This window comes from Papio anubis, chromosome 4, assembly GCF_008728515.1.
Source record: "Papio anubis isolate 15944 chromosome 4, Panubis1.0, whole genome shotgun sequence".
Lineage (NCBI taxonomy): Eukaryota > Metazoa > Chordata > Mammalia > Primates > Cercopithecidae > Papio > Papio anubis.
The window spans coordinates 22868774-22890835 of record NC_044979.1 but is presented as its reverse complement, the minus strand read 5'-3'; the positions used below and the strand labels follow the sequence as shown (position 1 = coordinate 22890835).

Sequence of the window (22062 nt, the reverse complement as noted above, 5' to 3'; positions counted from 1 at the left end):
AAAGAAAGAGTTAATTTCTCTCGCCGAGGCCGCTCTTGATTGGTCACAGCGGGGGCTTGCTGATTCCGCAGAACCTAGGCAGCCTGCTAAGCTTATTTTTCAGTTTCTCCAACTTCCTACGGCTGGAGTGATGACCATCATCGTAAACATAATCTCACGTACCCAAGCACAGCTTTATTGTTTCGGATCATAGGACACAGAGCTTTGGCTGGGAGGGCCACCTGCTGATCTAGACCTTAGGAAGGGAATGTGCCTGGTGGCAGGGAGAAAATGCAACATTCCTTCTGGAGAATTTGCCTCAGAGTGTACAAAGTTAAGCCTTTCAGTCTTCCCTGCTGGCAAAGATCGTTTGCCTCAGCACCAGGAGGGAATATAAAGGGTCTAGGCCAGCAGAGGGTATGAGCCCGTGAGAAAGACTCCAGATCTTTTGGGAAGTACAGCTGCCTCCCTGGCAAAGTCTAGATGCCAGTCTCATGCCCAGATGTCAGTGGACTCTCTGGCTAAAGTAGGTGCTCAAATGCTTCTCTCTGAGGCTCTCCAAAAAGGAAACCGAAGCCCTTCTTTGGCTGGTACAAAAGGAGGAGGTGGGAGGGCAGGGAAGAAGTTGACGAGTTCAGGGACAAGGTCTTAGCTGCAGCTGAACTCTGGAATTTCTCCTGCTTACAGACTGGAAGAAGTTGTTAGCTTCTTTTCTCAGAACGGACATGTGGATTTGGGGCAAGGAAGAAAAGCAAAAGCAAAAGCCCAAACATTCTGTAAGTAGTGGTTCCTGGCAACATGACCTTACCTTGATCTGGGAGATGCTGAGCAGAGTCAAAGGGTTATAAAACCCACGTTGTCTTGAATTCACAGAACACAGGAATGGCGTTCCAAGATCTGCAGCTATACTACTTGGAAATGATCCCCAGGCTAAAGTGACCAGGGAAGTCACCCAAAAAACAAATTCTTCTTGACTTTTAAGGCAGGTGCAACTGTGGACAGCCCAGGTCCCCTTTGAAATTATCTTGCCATCGTAGGATGGGCTAGGATGACTCAACTCTTTAAATGCATGTTAAAGACTGGCTACTGTATTTACTACATTCTGGCCTCATTTTTTTGGTTATGATTTTGAAACTCAGAATGAACAATACCACGTGTGATGTTTTGGTCGCAAACATTAAAGACACCGGATAATTATAAGCAGCTGTGGAAGTCAACATCCACTGTTAAATCCATGAACCATTTCAGATTCCTCAGCGAGATACTCTGAGATAACAAAGATTCCGGTGAGCAACTCAATCATGACATTTTTATTATACCATAGATGAATATTTGTTAAATAAAAATAGGTACAGCAAGTGATACAATAACACCAGTAGTTCTCCTTCAGAACTCTACCCATTTTTCAGAGGAAGGAAACACTTTTCCAGAATACAATGCTCAAGAAATGTAAGCCAGATCCCACTTGTATGAGGTATCTTAAGTAGTCAGACTCTCAAAAACAGAAAGCAGAATAATGGTACCAAGAGCTGGGGCAGGCAGGGGGAAGGGGGAAAGGGGAGTTGTTCAATGCGTATAGAGCTTCAGACTTACAAGATGAGAAAGTTCCGGGGGTCTGTCGTACAGCAACATTCATGGAGTTAACACTGCTGTATTATATGCTTAAAAATGGTTAAGATGGTAAATTTTACGTGATGTGTTTTTTACCACAATAAAAAAAATAAGATATTGAAATGGATTAGGAAAGTAAGGGGTGTTGTACAAAATAATTTAACAAGCATTTAATTTTAGACTGTTGGACCTGCAGAAATACTTTGATTTGTTAGATTCAAGGTGAGGTGACAGAGCAATGAAGGTTTCAGCAGTTAAATGTTTGTTGATGTCTCTTGAGAGACACTGGAGATAGCTGTGAGGATGCCAACGATGGAGGAAACGTAGAAAGTTTTTAGATCGTGGGCCGGGCGCGATGGCTCACACCTGTAATCCTAGCACTTTGGGAGGCCAAGGCCGGCAGACCACTTGAGGTCAGGAGTTTGAGACCAGGCTGGCCAACATGGTGAAACCCCATCTCTGCTAAAAATACAAAAAAATTAGCAGGGCATGGTGATGTACACCTATGGTCCCAGCTACTCGGGAGGTTGAGGTGGGAGAATCGCTTGAACCCTGTAGGCAGAGGCGCCACTGCACTCTAGCCTGGGGACAGAGAGAGACTGTCTCAAAAAACAAACAAAAACAAAACAAAAAAACTCACAAAGTTTTTAGATCCTAAAATTTGTCAGCAGAAATGGTTACATAAGTCATGGGCAAGTTTCCACTATAAACATCACACTCCCATATTATTCTAATAGTAATTATAACCAAATGTGACCCCTTCATGACTGTGGTTGTGTAGAGTGTGGCACTAATGAGGCAAAATAGGAGACCCTGTTTGTCTGTCTAGTCTACATTTCTACTGTTCCTTGGGCAAAGAATAGGGTTTTCTGGCTGCTGGTGGTGATCATAGTATTCGATTCTGCATGTCAATGAAGTCATTGTTATAAAACTGTGGGTAAACAATTATCTGCATTCAGATTAAAATAGTTTTTAGGATTCTAGTTACTGAAAACGAGTCTTCATCTGTCTTTAAAAAGGTCATGTCCTTCTTTTTTCTATTTTTTTTTCAGTCATTGATTGCCACAGAAATTCAGGCCCCAATTTGTGTTTAATTTTTTTGTTGCTGGGTGAGTGTTCCTGGGAACCATCCTCCCATTCATGGATTTCTTAACTACTGGGAGCAGCCATCTACATAACATGGTGGTCAGGGACTACAGGGGTGGGCCTTTGTGTCTGATGATTCTGAGTACAAGAAAGTTTTCAGATCCATTGTCAAGGGAGTGGAGCCTCAGGGCGGGACACTGACTATCAGGGTATTGCACAGTGTCTAGGGACTGAGGCCATTGCTAATCCACTCCCCACCTGACATCTAGGAAAAGTACAAACAGTGAAGGTAGGCTACCGTGTTTATCTGCCTCTGGGCGATCCCAACACTGTCTGTACACTGACTTTTGCTTTATTTAAACAATGATACCCAGAGAAGACTGACAGACAGTGAGTGTTAGAGTGTGGGTCAGCAGAGACAGAGCAAAAGTCAAGCAGAAGAGTCTTGCAGATGCATCGAAAAACAGACACAAAGATATATGGAATTGGGCCCAAATATAGAGCAGCAGAGCTACCAACTAAAAAAAACAAAGAAAGAAAGAGACAAGCAGAGTGACCGTGTCAGAGAGAACATGTACATTTAGAAAGAGAAAGATTGAACAAAAAAAGCATATATCAGAATCTGTATTTGAAGGAGGTAAAAGAGCAGTATGGTCAAGGAATGAGAAAGAGAGACTGAGACTTACTAATCTTCTGAGCCTGAGAATATCAGGATGCAAAACTGTGTTTTTCTCTGATGATGAATACCTTCTTCCTGCATCCCAGTATTTCTCCAAAAAGATCATGCAGGTAGCACTGCTAGGCAAAGCTTATTTGCTCAAAGATTTTGAAGGAGTCCAGACCTCATCATTATCAAATGACAATTGTTAAATACCCATTTCAGAATCAAATTTAGCCCAATAAATCCTCACTCATTCAAAGATCAGACTTATTGCAGCTTTAGCTTGCAGAACACAGCTGTAAACTTAGGAGAAGCCAGAAAGATCTCTGAGCTAATGAGGAATCCTTATTAGGACCCAGACACTCAACCCCTAGCAGAGGCCTTCATCTATTAACTCTTATTTAACATAGAATTATAACAAGCCTGGCTATCTTAGTTTGTAGGCGATGGCCAGCTAAGAAAGAACAGACTGTGAAGGGCAAGTTGTATTGGCAACAAAGAAAAATATGCTCTAATAGTCTGACAGTGAGGGAGACAGCAGAAAAACTCAGAGCTGAACACAGAATGAGGAGTCTGGGACCTCTCAGCGTCGGTACAAACAGTTGGGCAGACTTCTTAGGTCCAGGTGCTCTCCTTATAGCATCTCACAGTTAAACGATTGTAGAAACTTCATAGGTAGGAGTCTTAGAGATTATCTTATCCAACTTCTTCATTAGAATATTTAAATGATGATATGGCCGGGTGCAATGGCTTGCACCTATAATCCCAACACTTTGGGAGCCTGAGGCAGGTGGATCACTTGAGGCCAGAAGTTCGAGACTAGCCTGGCCAACATGGCAAAAAACCGTCTCTACTAAAAATACAAAAATTAGCCAGGTGTGGTGGTGCACGCCTATAGTCCCAGCTACTTGGGAGGCTGAGGCAGAAGAATCACTTGAACCCAGGAGGCAGATGTTGCAGTGAGCCGAGATAGTGCCACTGCACTCCAGCCAGGACGACAGAGCGAGACTCCATCTCTCTCATATCACACACACACACACACACACGCACACACACAAGAATGTTGAAATGATGATCTTACACTAAACAAAAGCTTAAGGTGATATGTATGTATAGTTTAAATAGATATCGAGTCAATATCTCTAAAAGGAAAGTTTTGGCATTTGAAAGGGTAGAATTCTGTCATCTGAAAATCATTTTTATTTGGAGCATTTAGTGCTCTGATGATGCTAAATTATTTTCACATGAAGACAGACAGGCACGGGTCTTCATGCCACCTTGTTTGCTGGGAGACTCTTTCTGCATTAGCTTGGTTTTACTATTCAAAGACAAGGTATGGCTGGACTGGGCTATGGGCCCCTTCCTGTTTCTCTTCTGTGTTAAGCCAGCTTTCAAAAAAGAAGAGTTCAGACATAAAAGTCATAAAATTACTGATTTTCTAATGGATTCTTCTTGGCAGCTTTTGGAAAAGTCAAGAAGTATATCCTTGGCAAATAATATATTTATTTGGGTATAGCTCTAGTTTCTTTATATTTACTATAGAACCTCTGGAAAAATGTTCATTCATCCCAGCACCCTAGTCCCTTAGGACCAAAGGAATCTGTCCCCCATCTTCCTGCCATAATGTCTCCTTTAGCTCATTCCTCATTCTTTTTTTAATTTTTTTTTTTTTTTTCTTGAGACAGAGTCTCACTTTGTTCCCCAGGCTTCAGTACAGTGGCATGATCTCAGCTCACTGCAACCTCTACCTCCTGGGTTCAAATGATTCTCCTGCCTCAGCCTACTGAGTAGCCAGGATTACAGGCATGCGCCACCGTGTCCGGCTGATTTTTGTGATTTTAGTAGAGATGGATTTTCACAGTGTTGCCCAGGTTGGTCTTGCATGCCTGACCTCAAATAATCCTCCCATCTCAGCCTCCCAAAGTGCTGGGATTACAGGCATGAGCCGCTGTGCCCGGCCTGTCTTCACTCTTGAGTGTGTGTGGCTGGTGCTCTGGGTTGAAGCATATCAGACCTCTGCCTGCCACAGGCAACCCATTCTGCCCATGGAGGCATCTTGAATTACTACTCCAGCCCTTCCAGGTCACATGATGGCATGAATCAGATGTATCTTCTAGGAAACTACAAGGAGAAAAGAGCATCGGCGTTACTGTGTTTGATCTCTGCTGCTCTGTGTCAGCGGTACGTGTTTTGTTGCTGGTCTCTGTAAATGGAATAGAGAATGAAGACTTTCTGGATTACTGTGCTGGTCCCTGCTCCGAGGTCCTGGTGTGGGCCAGTCTCTCAGGGAGGTACTCCCGGCTGTGAGGAGCGCATCAAGTCATGCCTCAGGGCCTGGAAGAGGCTAACGAGGGACTGCGCCCAGATGTCCTTCTGATAGCCATGGGACAGGGCTGTGCGGTAGGCCGCATAGGCTAGGGTCAGCACTGTCCTTTCAAAGTCTTCTTTCTTGAGGATGCCAGGGTGGCTGGAGAGGCTGGCGCTGAGCCGGCGGATGTCTGGGATGCTCTTGGGGATGACGTTGTTGCAGACGGTGCGGAAGTCCGAGGCCTTCCGCAAGGAGGCCAGCTCCTCGTCCTTGATGGAGATCTGCAGGTCAGGGCTGATCTCAAGTTCGGCCAGCAGGAACTGGTGAGAAATGTGAATGTGCAAAAATATGAAGTGGGGCATTGCTGAGGACACAGTTGTATTCATTATCACGCACCTTCCCTTAGGGAGGCAGCTGCCAGAAGAGCTTTGGAACCCAAGAGACCTGAGTTCCAGTTGTGACTTTCTCACTTGCTGTGTGATCTTGGACAAGTTACTTAACTTCTCTGAGCCTCACTTTCCTTCTCTGTGTAAATAATTAGTAACAGCATCTACTTCACTGGGATATTGTGAGAGGTAAATAAGACAAATATGGACAAAGCTAATAGAGTGCCTGGTTCAAAACCAGTATTTAAGGGACTAATTATAGTTTCTAGTGTCCTGGATAAATTCCTTTTCCCTTTCTTTCTCCCACCCAACAAAGATCATCTAAAGCATCAACTATTTCAGATAATTTTAAGGGCTTGGAGGACTCTTCTACTAGCTCTGGTTTTTCTATTCAAAGACAAGGTGTGGATCGATCGGCTGTTAGTCCTTTCCTGTTTCTCTTCTGTGTTAAAACCAGCTTCAAAAAGAGTTCAGAGCATAAAGGTCAAGGAAATTACTGGATTTTTTTTTTTTTTTGAGATGGAGTCTCACTCTGTCACTCAGGGCTGGAAATGCAGAATGATCTCAGCTCACTGCAACCTCCACCTCCCGGGTTCAAGCATTCCTCCTGTCCTTAGCTCCCAAGCAGCCAGGAACAGGTGCCCCGCCCACCATGCCTGGCTGGGGACTTTCTCTTATTTTAGTAGAGATGGGAGGTTTCACCATGCTGGTCCGCTGGTCTCAAACTCCTGACCTCAGATGATCCTCAGCCCTCACTCCTCCCAAAGTGCTGGGATGACAGGCATGAGCCACTGCGCTTAAGCAAATGGGATTGATGTTCGAATTGATTCTTCTTGGCAGCTTTTGAAAGCTAGTATATCTCTTGGTAAATAACGTATTTCCATTTGGGGTATAGCTCTAGTTTCTTTATATTTACTATAAGACCTCTGGAAAAATGTTCAGAGTTTGAAGGATGCAGAGGATTGTGCTAGGAATCAAGTGGGATACAGAGGTTTGCCCTTTTCTCTCACCTGCCCACTAAGCGTAGGAACTGGGTCTGCCATGCACTTCCCTGCGTAGTGCCAGGCTCACAGTCGGGACGGAATGACTCCAAATCCTAACTCTTCTCTCTGTCTCCGTCTTCCCCTGCCCTAGTTCATCCTCCATGGCACTGTCTATGATCTTTCTGAAATATAGATCTCTTCGTGTGACTCCCATGTTCAAGACTAGGCAAAGACTCTGCATTTCCCAGTCTGGTTCCCAAGGCAGGATTTGAAATCTCTCCCGACTTAACTACATGGCTACAGCAAGTTATCTCTTATTTTATTTTATTTTTTTGAGATGGAGTCTCACTTTGTCGCCCAGGCTGGAGTGCAGTGGCATGATCTGAGATCACTGCAACCTCCACCTGCTGGGTTCAAGTGATTCTCCTGCCTCAGCCTCCCAAGTAGCTGGGATTACAGGTGCACACCACCACGCCCGGCTAATTTTTGTATTTTTGGTAGAGATGGGGTTTCATCATGGTGGCCAGGCTGGTCTCGAACTCCTGACCTCAGGTGATCCACCTGCCTCGGCCTCCCAAAGAGCTGGGATTACAAGCATGAGCCACCGCACCTGGCCCAGCTGTCTCTTTCTTAACCAGACAGTCCTAGTGTATGGAGTCAGAGGATGTCACAGCGGGAGGGGAATTTTGGACAGCATAGTTGAATTCTCTCATTTAACAGATGAGGAGAGTCAGGCCCAGAGAGAAACTATGGCTTATGCAAGGTGGCACAGCGGACGAGTGACAGAGCCAGGACTAAAGCTCAGATCTCGAGCCTGGAATCATAACACTGAACCAATCTGGGTGGCCTTGGGAAACTGACCCTGTGGTTTGGAGGAGGAGTGGGGTCTCAGTGATGCAAGGTGAGAGGCAGTGGAAGAGAGCTGGCAGGGTGGTCCGTGGCTTCCAGAAACCCAGCTGGGCTGGCAGCTCATCCAGACAGCACTGCTGTCACAGCATGCAGGGCCTTGGAGACATGGCTGCACCCAGACAACAGCTTGGCATTTCCTGGCAAGTCCTGCCTCAAGGCCTTTGCTTGGGAATTTTGCCACACTCTGCTGCCTGGGCGCCAGGATTGATGCCTATGGGCCAATTCTAATTTTAATTTAAACTGAACTGAACTCCTAATGCCATCATTCTCTGTTATAGCATGTGGGAAAGACAGGAGGCATGAGGAATACTTTATGAATGAGCAAGATTCTGTGACCTCTACAAATTAGGCTAGTCCCTACCACAGCAGGGGTCACTCATGGTCAGGGGCTCAGGTCACTTCTCCTTTTCCAAAAAAGAGAGAGAAAGTGCAGTGCCTTTTGGGTGACTTGGATTGAGCACATTCCCCTCTGCCTACCTCGAAGAGCAGCTCCACCTCCTCCAGGGAGGTCTGCAGGACTGGGTTCAATGGCAGTGATGAGGACCTCTTTGGCCGGTGGGCAGCAGGGAAGAGCACGGCTGAAAGAAAGAAAACAGTGAGTTCCTGGCTGCTGTGTGCACCCAGAACTTTTCCCTCTGATCCACCTGCGGGGTAGTCAAGGAGTCTTAAAAATGGACTGACTTGGCCAGGATTGGTGGCTCACGCCTGTAATCCCAGCACTTTGGGAGGCCGAGGCAAGTGGAACACCTGAGATCAGGAGTTCGAGACCAGCCTGGCGAACATGGTGCAACCCCGTCTCTACTAAAATTACAAAAAAATAGCCACACGCGGTGGCAGGTGCCTGTAATTGCAGCTACTTGGAAGGCTGGGGCAGGAGAATCGTTTTAACATGGGGGGTGGAGGTTGTAGTGAGCCAAGACTGCGCCATTGCACCCCAGCCTGGGCAACAGAGCGAGACTCCATGTAAAAAAAAAGAAAAAAAAAGGACTGACTTGAAAGTGGTGGTGGACATAGAGTGAGGAGAGAGGTGACACACCCCCCTGGTGTGGCCTAGAAAGCTCTCAGGCATGCCACACCAGTGGCTGAAAAACTGGCTGCTCATCAGAACCATCTGAGAAAACGAGAAAAGAAAAGAAAAGAAAAAGAAAAAGGAAGAACCATTTGAGAAAGTTTTGTAAAATCTATATGCCTAGGGATACACATGCCTTAGGGAATTTATATTAAACCAAAGCAAAATAAAACAAAGCAGAAATGATGAGCAAACAAAAAGCTCCAAAGTCGATGAGTGAGTTCCCTGAAAACACTGTTCCCTGATAGCACAGCACACATCTTAGCATGTTACCACTATGAAGTGCTGGTTTATGCCCTTTTAAATCAGAAGATCAGGCTTCTGGCCACCTCGGGCGCATCCAAAATATAGCTGCCAAGAATCTGAACACAGGTGACAAAATAAAGGAAGAGAGCTGCACAAGACCCTGGCCCTTGGATCTAGGGCATCATTGTGGGGTCAAGCTCAGAGCTTTCCCCAAGGGCTGGCTGATTTTTTTGTTTGTTTGTTTGAGATGGAGTCTTGCGCTGTCACCCAGGCTGGAGTGCAGTGGCACAATCTTGACTCACTGCAACCTCTACCTCCTGGGTTCAAGTGATTCTCCTGCCTTAGCCTCCCAAGTAGCTGGGATTACAGGTGCGTGCCACCATGCCCGGCTAATTGTTGCATTTTTAGTAGAGACAGAATTTCACCATGTTGGCCAGGCTAGTCTTGAACTCCTGACCTCAAGTGGTCTGCCTGCCTTGGCCTCCCAAAGTGCTGGGATTACAAACATGAGCTACCGCACCCAGCCAAGGCTGGCTGATTTAGGAATGCATTTAGTATAAAGTCAGTGACTTGACAATGCTGTTCCCCAGTGGTTGCATGTAGAAGTGGTAACTGGAGGAAGATGAATGGCTACTAGAGGTACGCAGGATATCAAGAATTAGGCACTGGCTGGGGTCAAGTGAGGGAGAAGACAGAACATCAGAGGGTATAGGAAAGATCATTATAAATTGCAGTTCTCCATGACCATGTCAGGCTAGGAGCAAATAGCCCTGGTCACCTCCACGGCCCCTCTGGGGAGCAGGCACTGTGCAGAAATGATCGGCAGCTGATAGAAAAAGGTACAGCTTCTTTAAGACACTTGATTGTGATCTACCAGAAAACAGGGGAAATAACGGTAAAAATCAAGACTATAAGGTGTTGGCACCCCCTGAAGTTGTACAGGCATATTTTGCTTAATCATACATGGCAGCTCTGCTAGTTGATAATAGTGCCCTTGAGCCACCGAGAAAAGGTCAAATTATGTTCAGTGTACGCAGTTAAAGAAGGTAGGCTGGGCACGGTGGCCCTATAATCCCAGCACTTTGGGAGGCCAAGGCGGGCAGATCACATGAGACCAGGAGTTTGAGACCATCCTGATCAACATGGTGAAACCCCATCTCTACTAAAAATACAAAAATTAGCTGGACATGGTGGTGTGTGCCTGTAATCCCAGCTACTTGGGAGGCTGAGGCAGGAGAATTGCTTGAACCCAGGAGGCAGAGCTTGCAGTGAACCGAGATTGTGCCACACTGCATTCCAGCCTGGCGACAGAGTGAGACTCCATCTCAAAAAAAAAAGAAAAAAAAAAAAAGGCAGAGAAGGATGGAAATCATTTTAGAAAGATTTCCATCAGAAGTGATAAAAACAAACAAAAAAAAGAAACATCTTTAACTTAGAGGAACTTTCCTGTAAAGCTCACTGGTGGGGATCTCCCATGTCCCAGAAAAGCCTGATGGATGTATCATAGCATTGCTGTAAATTACTTTCTTAGTAACTCATTTATGATTGATACTACAAGTTCCTCAAGGACTGGAATCCATATAGTTTTATATTTCTGTACCCATGGCAGAGCCTGGCAGGCTTCTGGGGTGTGTGCCAGGCATAGCTGTTGATGACCAAATCCCTGCACTAATGGTCGCCTCGGCCAGCAGAGTGACCAGCTCTATTTTGCCAGACCATGCTCGGGGAAGAAGCCATCAGCTCCATGACAGTATTCACTAGCCCAGCATTTCAGCAGAGTCTGCCAGAAAAGAGCCAGTTTCCCACAGATTCATAGATTTCATGGCTTGAGGAAGCCTTTGCCCCTGTTCATCCACTGCCAGTGCCTGTAGTGTCAGGTGGAACGCAGGAGAGCGAGGTGTCTGTGACGCCACTAGTTCACACTGTTAGAGTCACCAAAGCGGTTCCTTGGATCTGGCTCCAGAGTTCTGATTTAACTGAACCAGAGTGCAACCAACACATTATGATTTCGTAAAGCTTCCTAAATGCTTCTAATGATAGCCAAGGTTGAGAACCACTGTCCTAGTGAGAGTGAGCCTGACCTGAAATTGTGTGGAAGACGCGGACCCTAGGCTGTGTGGCCGCTCTCTGGTTAGACCGGTGGTTCCCAGCCGCGACTAGACATTCAATTCATCTGGGCACTTTTAGAAACCCGAATACCCAAGACCACACTCCAGGCCAATTTGTGGGCATCTCTGGGAGTGAAATGTAGGCACTGGGACTTTTTCCAGCTCCCAGGCTCCAGTAGGCAGCCAGATCTGTGTTATCCACATCACGGGCCGATGGTGTCCTTCTACCATGAAACAATTCAGAGTTCTTGCCTGTCTGATGGGGCCTTACAAGGCCAACTGAAGAGCCCAAGGTCATCACGTTCTTGGAGGTGAGGAGTGCAGGCACAGAGAGGGCATGGGCTTTGTCTCTGCTTTCTCCTTGGTATGAGATGAGTTGGTCTTAGGTCAAGGTGTGCCTGTTTCTTTCTTCATGCTCTTCTTTTCTTCCCGCCAGGAAGAAAGGGGGTGGATGAAACCCCCTTCTTAGGATAGGATCTAAGAGCGACTTGACTTCTTTCATTCTGCTAGAATTTATCTCTTATTGCCAAATTAAAGGTATTGTTCCCTTAAAAAAACACACACACACAAACAAAACAAAACAAAAAAAACCCCTCAGTCCCAGCAGATGAAGGCGATAGGGAGGGAATGTCAGGGCGTGGAGCCCTTCCTGCTCTCTGTAATCACAGCCAGCCTGTGGCTGCCTGCCTGGAAGTTATTCATGATCTTAGACCTGGACTTTCTTCACTCAATTGTCCTGCGAACAGCAACATGCCTTTAACATGCTCACCCCAGGCGGACCCCTAGTTCTCAAAGAGCCAAGAAGAAAATACTTCCTGATTCAAAGCTGAGCTTGATAATGGAAACTCTGTCATTTCCAATAGCTCTTGGTATCGTACTGAATAATAACAGTTTGGTGGAGACTTAGAAATAGCTTCAGCCTTCAGACAAGGGGAATGGCTATTGCTTTAGGATGTAAGTTTGTACCAGGCGCGGCAGCTCACACTTGTAATCTCAGGACTTTGGGAAGCTGAGGCAGGTGGATAACTTGAACCCAGGAATTTGAGACCAGCCTGGGCAACAAAGTGAGACCCGTCTCTACTAAAAATAAAAAAAAATTAGCTGGGCATGGTGGCACATGCTTGTAGTCCCAGCTACTTGGGAGGCTGAGGCAGGAGAATCAATTGGGCCTGGGAGGTCAAGGCTGCAGTGAGTTGTGATTAGCCACTGTATGCCAGCCTGGGTGACAGAATGAGACCCTGTCTCAAAAAAAAAAAAAAAAAAAAAAAAAGAAAAAAAGAAAAAGCCAAGCAAATGGGAGAAAGCATTTCCAATGAATGTAACTGATAAGGATCAATATCTAGAAGCTAAAAAAGAGGTCCTACCAATCAATTTAAAAAGTAAAAAATCAGAATGTATGTGTGGGAAGCACAGGAATCTTAAAGATGGGTCTCTCTCCCTCCCTTCCTCACCCCCACCCCTGTACTGGTCCACCAGCCCTAGCAGTGCTGCCCCTCACATTTCTGTGGCTGCTTTGACCTTGTGCATTGGGCAGGGGTAGGGAAGGTTATGCCCCTTAGGCTGCTGGAGTGCAGCCAGCTCTAGGGCAGACATCTCAGTGGTTCAGCAGCCACCCAAATCTGACTCCCTGTGTGAGGCAAGACCTAGAGGGAATCTCCACTGGAGAGGCTGGAGGTGGTGGGTGAGAAATAGCTCTATCTGATCAATGTCACAACACAGAGGTCAAATTTCACAATGTACAATCACTCCAAGATGTTCTTGTCCATAATGACAAAGGCTGGACCCCACCAGAAATGCTGATGGCTGAAACAAGGGCTGGCAAACTCCAAGATGTATATGTGCAAAGCTGGAAACTAGACTTGCTCCTACATTTTAGAAAATCCTGTTTCCGCAGGAAGACGTTCCTGGGAACCCCACTGTACATGGTGGTTTTCCTTCTCTACCTCTATCTTTCTTCATCCAGGCCGCATGTTTTGCATCTTGCTGCACGCCACCCTGAAACGTTTCATCAGGGTTGCCAGGCCCTGGGAGGGAGCGAATGGGCTATGTGCAGCTCCTGCCTCACCTCTGTGTGTGTGTAATGCAGTGCTCTAGGTGCAGTCTCAGGATACATTTTGGAATGATTTAAGAAAACATAAACTAGGTAGTGATAAAACCAAACCAAAACAACAGCCTTGGAGGCTCTTCAGGGCTTTGCTGGTTTTTCTTCCTTTTCCTTCTGCCCCATCCCTCAAACTTATGGAGGTCGCTTTAAGTTCAGCTCCCTGCTCCCTGCTCCCTGTGAGTAAAGTGCTCTGGGCAGCCCAGCCTTCACAAGGCTGATGGGAGGGAGGCCTGAGTGCTCCTCCCTGGATGCCCATTAGCAACGGCACCCCCTCTAAGAGTGGGGTGGGGAGACCAGAGACTGGCAGGAGGATCCCACGCCCCCCAGGTGCCGCCTGAGCACTGAACCTCAGACAAGAAGGTTGGTGTGCATCTTTTGCTCGTGTACAATTGGGCCCATTTGTTTACTTTCTTCTCCATTCAATGCTCCCCGCCCAGCCCACTGTCCAGGCGTTTCTTCAGGATGTGAATGTGTTCATGAGGGCCACTCAGTGTGTCTGTCCTAAGGGCCCTGAGACTCAATGGTCAACTTGCGTGGAAGTTGGCTGCCCAGGCTGTCCATGGGGTGGGGAAACCAAGCGCTGCTCAGTTCCTCCTTGATTCCCTGCACAAATGAGCATCTAGGACACATGGGACCAACCAGCATAGAACAAGTGACTCACTTGCTAAAGGTCATGCCACATGGACTGAGTTAGTCCAGGAGCTGGATCCAGAGTTCATGATTCATGTGTTATAGCGTGTTCTGTCCATGTCTTCTGCTGAGAGATACCTCTGGAGCTCAGACTAAAGCTCTTAACATGTGGAGCTCAGATATAATAATGCAATAGCTCAGGGGCACCCACTGTGTGCCTTGTGCTGTCCATAGGTACCTTGTGAGGTAAATATGAACTTTCCATTTTATAGATGAAGAAATTTGGAGGTTAAGAAAATTGCCCTAGGCCATCCGATTTATGTGAGGTAGGGCTGGGATTAAAATCCAGATCTCCAAGGCTGCAAAACCCAATCTCACTGATAAGTGAACAATGCTCTTTTTTGTAGGTACCTCTGCCCAGAGACTGGGTATTCTTCAGTTCTGAATAACTCCAGAAAGGATAAATGGTAGTTAGTGATGAATGAAGGAATGCCTATGCATTTGATAGAAAATGTATTCTTAAATGGATCATACATATTTTTCAAAACTCTGACTTCGACTTATAATAATGTGATATGCAAGGTGAAAGAACTACTTTTAGCATCACTCTCCTGCTTTGATTCTCCTTTTCTCCCTCATTGTTCCTCTTTTTTTTTTTTTTTTTGGAGACGAGAGGCTTGCTCTGTTGCCCATGCTGGAGGGCAGTGGTACAATCTTGGCTCCCAGGTTCAAGCGATTCTTGTGCCTCAGCCTCCTGAGTAGTTGGAACTACAGGTGCCCCCATGCCCGGCTAATTTTATTTTATTTTTTCCAGTGGAGACGGGGTTGTTTATCATGCTGGCCAGGCTGGTCTCGAACTCCTGACCTTAAGTGATCCTCCTGCCTCAGCCTCCCAAAGTGCTGGGATTACAGGTGTGAATCACCGCGCCTGGCCCTTTATTGTTCCTTTGCAATCGCTTGGCAAAAGCACAATCCAGCTCTCCCCATTCCACACCTGCCCCTGTGCACCTGAATGTGGCTGGAGAAAAACGCTCTTTGTGATGACTGTTTAAAATTACAACCCTCTGGACTCTCTACCCTCTGTCCCTACTTTATTATCATCCAACAAATCACCTATTTTAAAATATAAATATATTTGTTGCCTGTTTCCTCTCACTAGAGGGTATGGGATTTTGTCTATTTTGTTCACTGTTGTACTCCCAGTGCCTAGCATCATGCCCCTTCCTGTTCATCAGATGAATAAATAATCCCATAGGAACACATTACCTGCCCTGGTCACTAAGCTCTATTCTTTTCAAATAGAGTGCCTTACAAAATCCTTCCTTTTCTAATAGGGTGAATCTAGAGTTTATTTGTGATTCTTGTCTTGGCTAATGATCAGAAAGTAGATGTTGACTTCTGTCTCCACCACACCCTCCCTTATCCCTGAGGAGTCCCTTTTTGGGCCTGGAAGAAGCTATTTTTTAATTGATCTCAGTGAGTGCTGTCCCCTACTTCCCCCACACCTTAGCCCTTCAAAGCTTTCTTGCCTAGACAAACAGCCGGAGGCACTCCAGTGGAGTAGCCTGTCTTTGTTGGGCAGCCCGACCTTCTCTTTGACTTTCTGTAATCTGGGTTAAAAGTCTCTTTCTTCTTTCCTCCCATCCCTCCGATATGTTCAGTAGCACGATATTCAGGCTAATCATGCTTTCCCCAGAACCGTGTGTAGCATTTGTGGCAAATAGCTTGTTGGAAAGGATTCAAGCTGCAGACCATCTCAAGCCAAACTACAACTGTATTTTTAATGAATCAGTTGAAGCAACTCGATGGAAAGGACAGTGGGTGTGGAAAGGAAAAGCTCTCATTTGTAAAAGATCTTTTGCCAGATCTGACGGATGTCATTTACTTTTTGGCTCCTGGACCAGCCCTCTGTAAACACAGTGCTATTCTGAGCAAGCCAGGGTCTCGGCCCTGTGCGTGGGGGTCCTCTGGGAGAGCTCCTGAGAGGGCTGTGGCAGCCAGCTCCTCTTGGCTGGAAAGCTCCACCACGTAGGGGGAGCTTGGGGTTGCCGGGAGCAGGTGAGTGGCCCATGGGGATGGAGAAATATGCAGAGCGGACGAATGAGCACGGGGCACTGTGACAGCAGATGGACGTCGGGAATCAACTTCAATCCTGCCCTTGCAGCTGGGGGAGCTGGGGCACTTCACTTCTTGCCTCACTCTCCAGTTTTCTTACCTGTAAATGGCCAGGATAGCACCTGCCTCATGGAGTTACTGTGGAGTGAGAAGATGGCTCTGTATGGGGCACTTGGGCAGTTAATACTTAAAACAATTTTGTTTTTGGACACAGGGTCTTGCTCTGTCATCCAGGCTGGAGTGAAGTGGCTCAATCATAGCTCTCTGCATCCTTGACTTCCTGGGCCTAAGTGATCCTACCACCTTCATCTCCTGGCATTAAGTGATCCTACCACCTTAACCTTCTCAGTAGCTGGGACTACAGGCATATGCTGCTACACCCAGCTAATTTGTTTTAATTTTAATTTTTTAAGACATGGGAGGGGGGGGTTCCACTATGTTTCCAGGCTGGTCTCGAACTCTTGGCCTCCCAGCCCCCTGAGTCACTGGAATTACAGGCGTGCACCACCATGCCTGGCAGTCAGTGAGTACTTACTGAGTACTGACCACAGGCCTTTCCCTCATGGAACATTCTTGACTGAGGACACACACAACCCTAAAGTGGACACCTGAAAATGACATAAGTTCCATCAAAAAATGGAAGGGCTGCTCTATTAAACTACTTAAAAAATAATTTGTGTGTATTCAACAAAAGCATAGATATTCATATTCCTTAATAGATGCATATTTGTTTCTCAAGTATGGCTAGTCCTCCCCCTTCCAGTAGTGCCCTGGCAGGACCTGGTATGTGCTGGGACGTGGGCCACCTGTGTGTGTGTGTTTGTGTGTGTGTGTGTGTGTGTGTGTAGATGTGGCTTTCCTGGCTTGGCCACAGGTGAGTCATTTGGTCTTCATCAAGCTGGTGGGGCTGGAATGGGTGATCCTGGATCCTGGCATGGAAAGCTGCCTCCCAGGGTGGAATCCTAGAGAGCGCTTAGGGAAAGGCTGGGAGGATGGTAGGAAAAAGACAGTCCTAACAGCAGGGTGCATATTGCCTGTGGGTTTACGTCTACATTTCTATGTGTTGGAGCAGGAGGGTAGGAGGATGGACATGGGGTAGCGGTGGGGCGGGGTGCTGAAGGGCAGGGGGTGGAAGAGGAAAATCTCAGGAAGAGATTGCCCTAACACTTTCCAAAGGGAGTACTTTGAATTGAGGCTGGAGGTAGGGTGGGGGTAAGGATGAAGGTGAAATGAATAATACATTTGGAAAAGCTGTTATTCATTTGGGTGTGACTCCTATTCCGTCTTAAAAAAAAGATGGCAAGAATTGTGTATTTCTTTTATAATTAGAAAAAAATGTTAAAAATGAAAAAAAAATCAGCTACGTGGAAGACATTTGATGATGGTTGGAGGGACTCCATATCATTTGTTGACTCTGAGTGCTGACTTGAGCCATTAATCTAGCACGTCACATCCGCTGCCTCGTAGTGGCCTCGATATCAGATGGGCTGGCTTTGAGTCAGTGGATTGTGAACTCACTGTGGAAGGACCTTCCCCGATGTGGAAGGACATGGTCCAGAGAAGCTGCTCCCAGAATGTTGCTGTAGATTCCCCTGTTAAGAGCCTCAAACTTCCTTTAATGAAAAATTTTTATTTTTCAAAAATGGGTAGGCAATAGCTAATATTTATATTGTGCTTTGTCATTTACAAAGCATTTTCATCTATATTTTTGAATATGACCCTCACAGTAACACCATGGGGGTGAGTTTTATTGATGTGATGGATGTTAATGTCACCTGTTAGTGAACCAAAGCTCAGAGAGGTTAAGAAACTTGTCTGAGATCACACTGCCAAATAGAGATGGAACTTAAATCAGGTCCCTTGCAGAGTAGCTCATGATGTGGCTGTTATGTTTATAAGCCATATTGCAAGTCAAATGATCCCTTTCGGCTTTGTAACAGCCTGTGCATTAGGAAGAGTGGGCATTATTTATCCTGTTTAATAAGCAAATCCCCAGTGTGACAAAGAGGGGAGCGACAGAACCCAACTCCAAGATCTCTTTGCTCTTTACTTCCAAGTGCTACCTCAAAGTTTGTGCACATCATGAACAGGGATGTGTGACAACAGAGTGACTATAGTCAATAATAACTTAATTGTACATTTAAAAAGAACTAAAAGAGAGCCGGCCACTGTGGCTCACACCTATAATCCCAGCACTTTGGGAGGCTGAGGTGGGTGGATCACTTGAGGTCAGGAGTTTGAGACCAGCCTGGCCAACATGGTGAAACCCCATCTCTACTAAAAATACAAAAATTAGCCAAGTGTGGTGGCGGGTGCCTGTAATCTCAGCTACTCCAGAGGCTGAGGCAGGAGAATTGCTTGAACCTGGGAGGCAGAAGTTGCAGTGAACTGAGATTGCACCACTGTACTCCAGCCTGAGACTCCATCTCAAAAATAAATAAGTAAGTAGAGAAATAACAAATAAAAATAATGAAAGAGTATCATTGGATTGTTTGTAACACGAAGGATAAATGCTTGCGGGGATGGATACCCCATCTCCATGATGTAATTGCTATTCACTGCATGTCTGTATCAAAACATCTAATAGACCCCAGACATACAAACAACTACTATGTACCCACAGAAATTAAACATTAAAAATTAAAAAAGGAAAAGGGAGGGGTGTACATGTGCATGTGCATGTGTATGCAATGTTGTTATGAGAAAAATGAAGAGTCCTGTATTATTTGTTTCTGGGCAATGATCACTTCACCGCTCAGCTCAAAAGACTTATATCCCTGTTAGAGATGTAAGTCTCTAATATCAGGTTGAACCGTGAGGAAATAAAACCCAGCATAAGTACAGTAGCTTTTGCCTCCTTCCCATTTCAGATCCTTCTCTCGCGCTGCTCTATCCCCACTCCGGCCACTCCTTCCTTCCCTGACACGGTCCTTGAGAAGCCAGAAGGAGGTGCGTCCACGCCACCATGCCAGTTGCCTTCCAATTTTGCATCTCTAGAAACACCTACTGGCCTGACTTGAAGGAGCCCATTCTTGTTGCAGTTCTTTCTGGGAGAGTGAACTCAGTTGACTTTAGGCAGTGGAAAGATTTCCGTTCATATTGGTGAAGAGTGGCCAGTGCTGTGGGTACCTCCTTTCCTAACAGTGATAAACTCTGGCTCGAGGTGCTCCCGGTGTCTACCAAGCAGAGCCAGTCCCAGGGAAATGGAGAAAAGATGCCATCCAGCTAGGAGGAACTACATCCTGAGAGGGAGGAAGTCAGTGATGAGAGAACAGCCTTTGCTGGGGCCCCTTCCTTTGTGAGGAGGTGGGGGGGCCGGTGGGTGCGGTGGAGGCTGAAGGGTTGCTCTCCTCACCTGCCCACCTCTGGCTGCAGAGATGCATCCCCTCCCGGTGAGGAGGCAACGTCCTGTAGATCTTCTGCTCTCGTTCCCCCAGGGAGCAGGCCTTTGGCATCCCAGCCCCCATCACTCCATCATTTTAGCAGCAGACCTCAGCACCTGCTCTCCAGACGGTCTGGCCCAACTGCTGCAGGTGGTGGGGGCAGTCGAAGAAATGAGTTCTACTTTCTATGAAGCAGAAATGAGTTCTCTCTGGGATACCAGAAAGGGATGCTCTCTGGGTTCTCCACCTCAACCTAGCTCCCTCAGGGGCTTTCATTTTTTTCCAGTGTCATTTCCCCATCACCCTCTAAGAAGGGGCAACACGTCAAGAAGCATCAAGCAATTGACAGAGATTAGATAAAAGGAGAGTGCGGGGCTTCTAATGTCCTTCCCTCCGAATTTTGAATTACATTTAAAAAAGAATAATGAGCATCAGACAAACAAATGAATAAAAAGCAACTCACCCCTGCTCCACCTGTGGCACATGGAAGCCTGAGCATTGGAATACAACAGCAGAAGCAGCAAAGTCTTCCAATGCATCTTGTCCTTCAAAAGGTGACGAATCGACCCTCAAGCCCAATGGAACCCCAGTAGCTGCAGGTATGCCCGCGCTGTTCTTCCCAGTGAGATGATGGAGTGCTTCCCTCCCTTCCTTTTGCAGACGTGCAGAAATGCCTACTCTGCCTCAGAAGGCTGGAAGCTGAAGGCTGCGTCCTGGGTGGGACAGGAGTCGGTACCTCTCTTCATTTGACTCTCTCTGGGATTGGGGGACTGGGCTTCCACAGAGAGACTCTGTTTTTGAGCACATCTGGAGTGACTCACGGGGCATGTGATCTCCTTGGCAGTGGGGCGGATAAATATAATTTCTGTACTTGAGTTCCATGTGTTGGATGCACCCACTGGAATTTTTTCTTTAACAAACAGACCCGCGGAACTTGTTAGAGAGCCCGGCGAAGAGTTGGCTGCTCTCCCCTTCCACACATACGATACCAGAGCCAGGGGCGAGGGCTGGAGGCAGAGTTGGGAGCCTGCCTGGCAGACACCAGGGCTGGTTGAGCCTAAGTTGCCTTCAGGACAGCAAAATCATTGTGGTGCCTGGGCTGAGTGTCACTGCTGCCCGGCCCTGGAGCTAGACTAGGACATTGGCGCCTGCCTAGAGCCTGTGTCTGGTCTGCCCAGGTTCTGGGTGGGTGGGGAGCTGGCAGGTTGTGACCCAGCTGAAGCGGAGAGGTGACATGGTGCATTGGTATTGTCCATGTGAACGTGTATAGGTAATGATCCAGGAGCCCACAGGTGACCCCCAATTCGCATTGGTGATGCTTCCATTTCTGGGCTGTGCCTAGACCTGGGACCAAGCCACTTTGATTTTCCCAAGCAAAATGGGAATGTTTTTCCATAATCATTGTAATATACTGCCACGGACACCTTAATTCTTTCCCATACCACTTTCTCAACTTCTCTGGAATGATAGGGAACACTAAAGCTTGAAGGACACTTAAAGATTATGCCATTGTGTGGGTTTTCCAGTTTGTGGAGGTGGTGCCCAGGGTGAATGGGCTCCGGGAGAGGGCTCCTCGAAGCTCTACGCTACTGCAAAAGCTCCTCTTTAATCTGTTATAAGAAGTTGTTTGCGAGCCGGGCATGGTGGTTCATGCCTGTAATCCCAACACTTTGGGAGGCTGAAGTGGGGGAATTGCTTGAGGCCAGAAGTTCAAGACCAACCTACGGAAAATAGACCCTGTCTCTACAAAAAATTTAAAAAATTAGCTGGGTGTGTTGGCGTGTGCCTGTAGTCCTAGTTACTCAGGTGGCTGAGGCAGAGGGATCGTTTAGGCCCAGGAGTTCAAGGCTGCAGTGAGCTATGATCATAACACTCTACTCCAGCCTGGGTGACAGAGTGAGAACTTTTCTCTTAAAAAAATTTAGAAAAAACTTTTTTTTTTGGGAAAAAAAAATACTGGACTACAACATTTGAAAACCAGTCCTCTCACTAATATTAATAATAGCTATTAGGTGCTTAATTTGTTTCAGGCAGCGTGTTAGGTATCCTCCTTGCATTAACTGATTTAACGCATCCACCGAACTAGGAGGTTAGGGCACTAGCCAGCAGCACCCTCCAACAGAAATGTAGTGTGAATCACAAACATCACTTAACATTTTCTACAACTCATATTAAAAAAAGTAAAAAGAGGCTGGGTGTGGAGGCTCACGCCTGTAATCTCAGCACTTTGGGAGGCCGAGGTGGGCGGTTCACCTGAGGTCAGGAGTTCGTGACCAGCCTGGCCAACATGGTGAAACCTCGTCTCTCCTAAAAATACAAAAATTAGCTGGGCATGGTGGTGCACACCTGTAATCCCAGCTACTCGGGAGGCTGAGGCAGGAGAGTCTCTTGAGCCTGGGAGGTGAATGTTGTGGTGAGGTGAGATCATGCCACTGCACTCTAGCCTGGGTGACAAGAGTGAAACTCCATCTAAAAAAAATAAAA

At 46.6% G+C, this 22062-nt stretch overlaps 1 protein-coding gene across 1 annotated transcript; it reads right to left on the bottom strand.

Moving 5' to 3' along the window:
* Positions 1-1266: 1266 nt before the first annotated feature.
* FAM180A (family with sequence similarity 180 member A) lies at positions 1267-20568 on the bottom strand. Its single transcript, XM_003896639.5, has 3 exons — positions 20042-20568; positions 8401-8501; positions 1267-5965 (listed from the first exon to the last, which is right to left on the bottom strand). The coding sequence occupies exons 1-3, from the start codon at positions 20115-20117 to the stop codon at positions 5621-5623; spliced, it is 522 nt and encodes a 173-aa protein (XP_003896688.1). The 5' UTR covers positions 20118-20568; the 3' UTR covers positions 1267-5620.
* Between the last annotated feature and the right edge of the window lie 1494 nt (positions 20569-22062).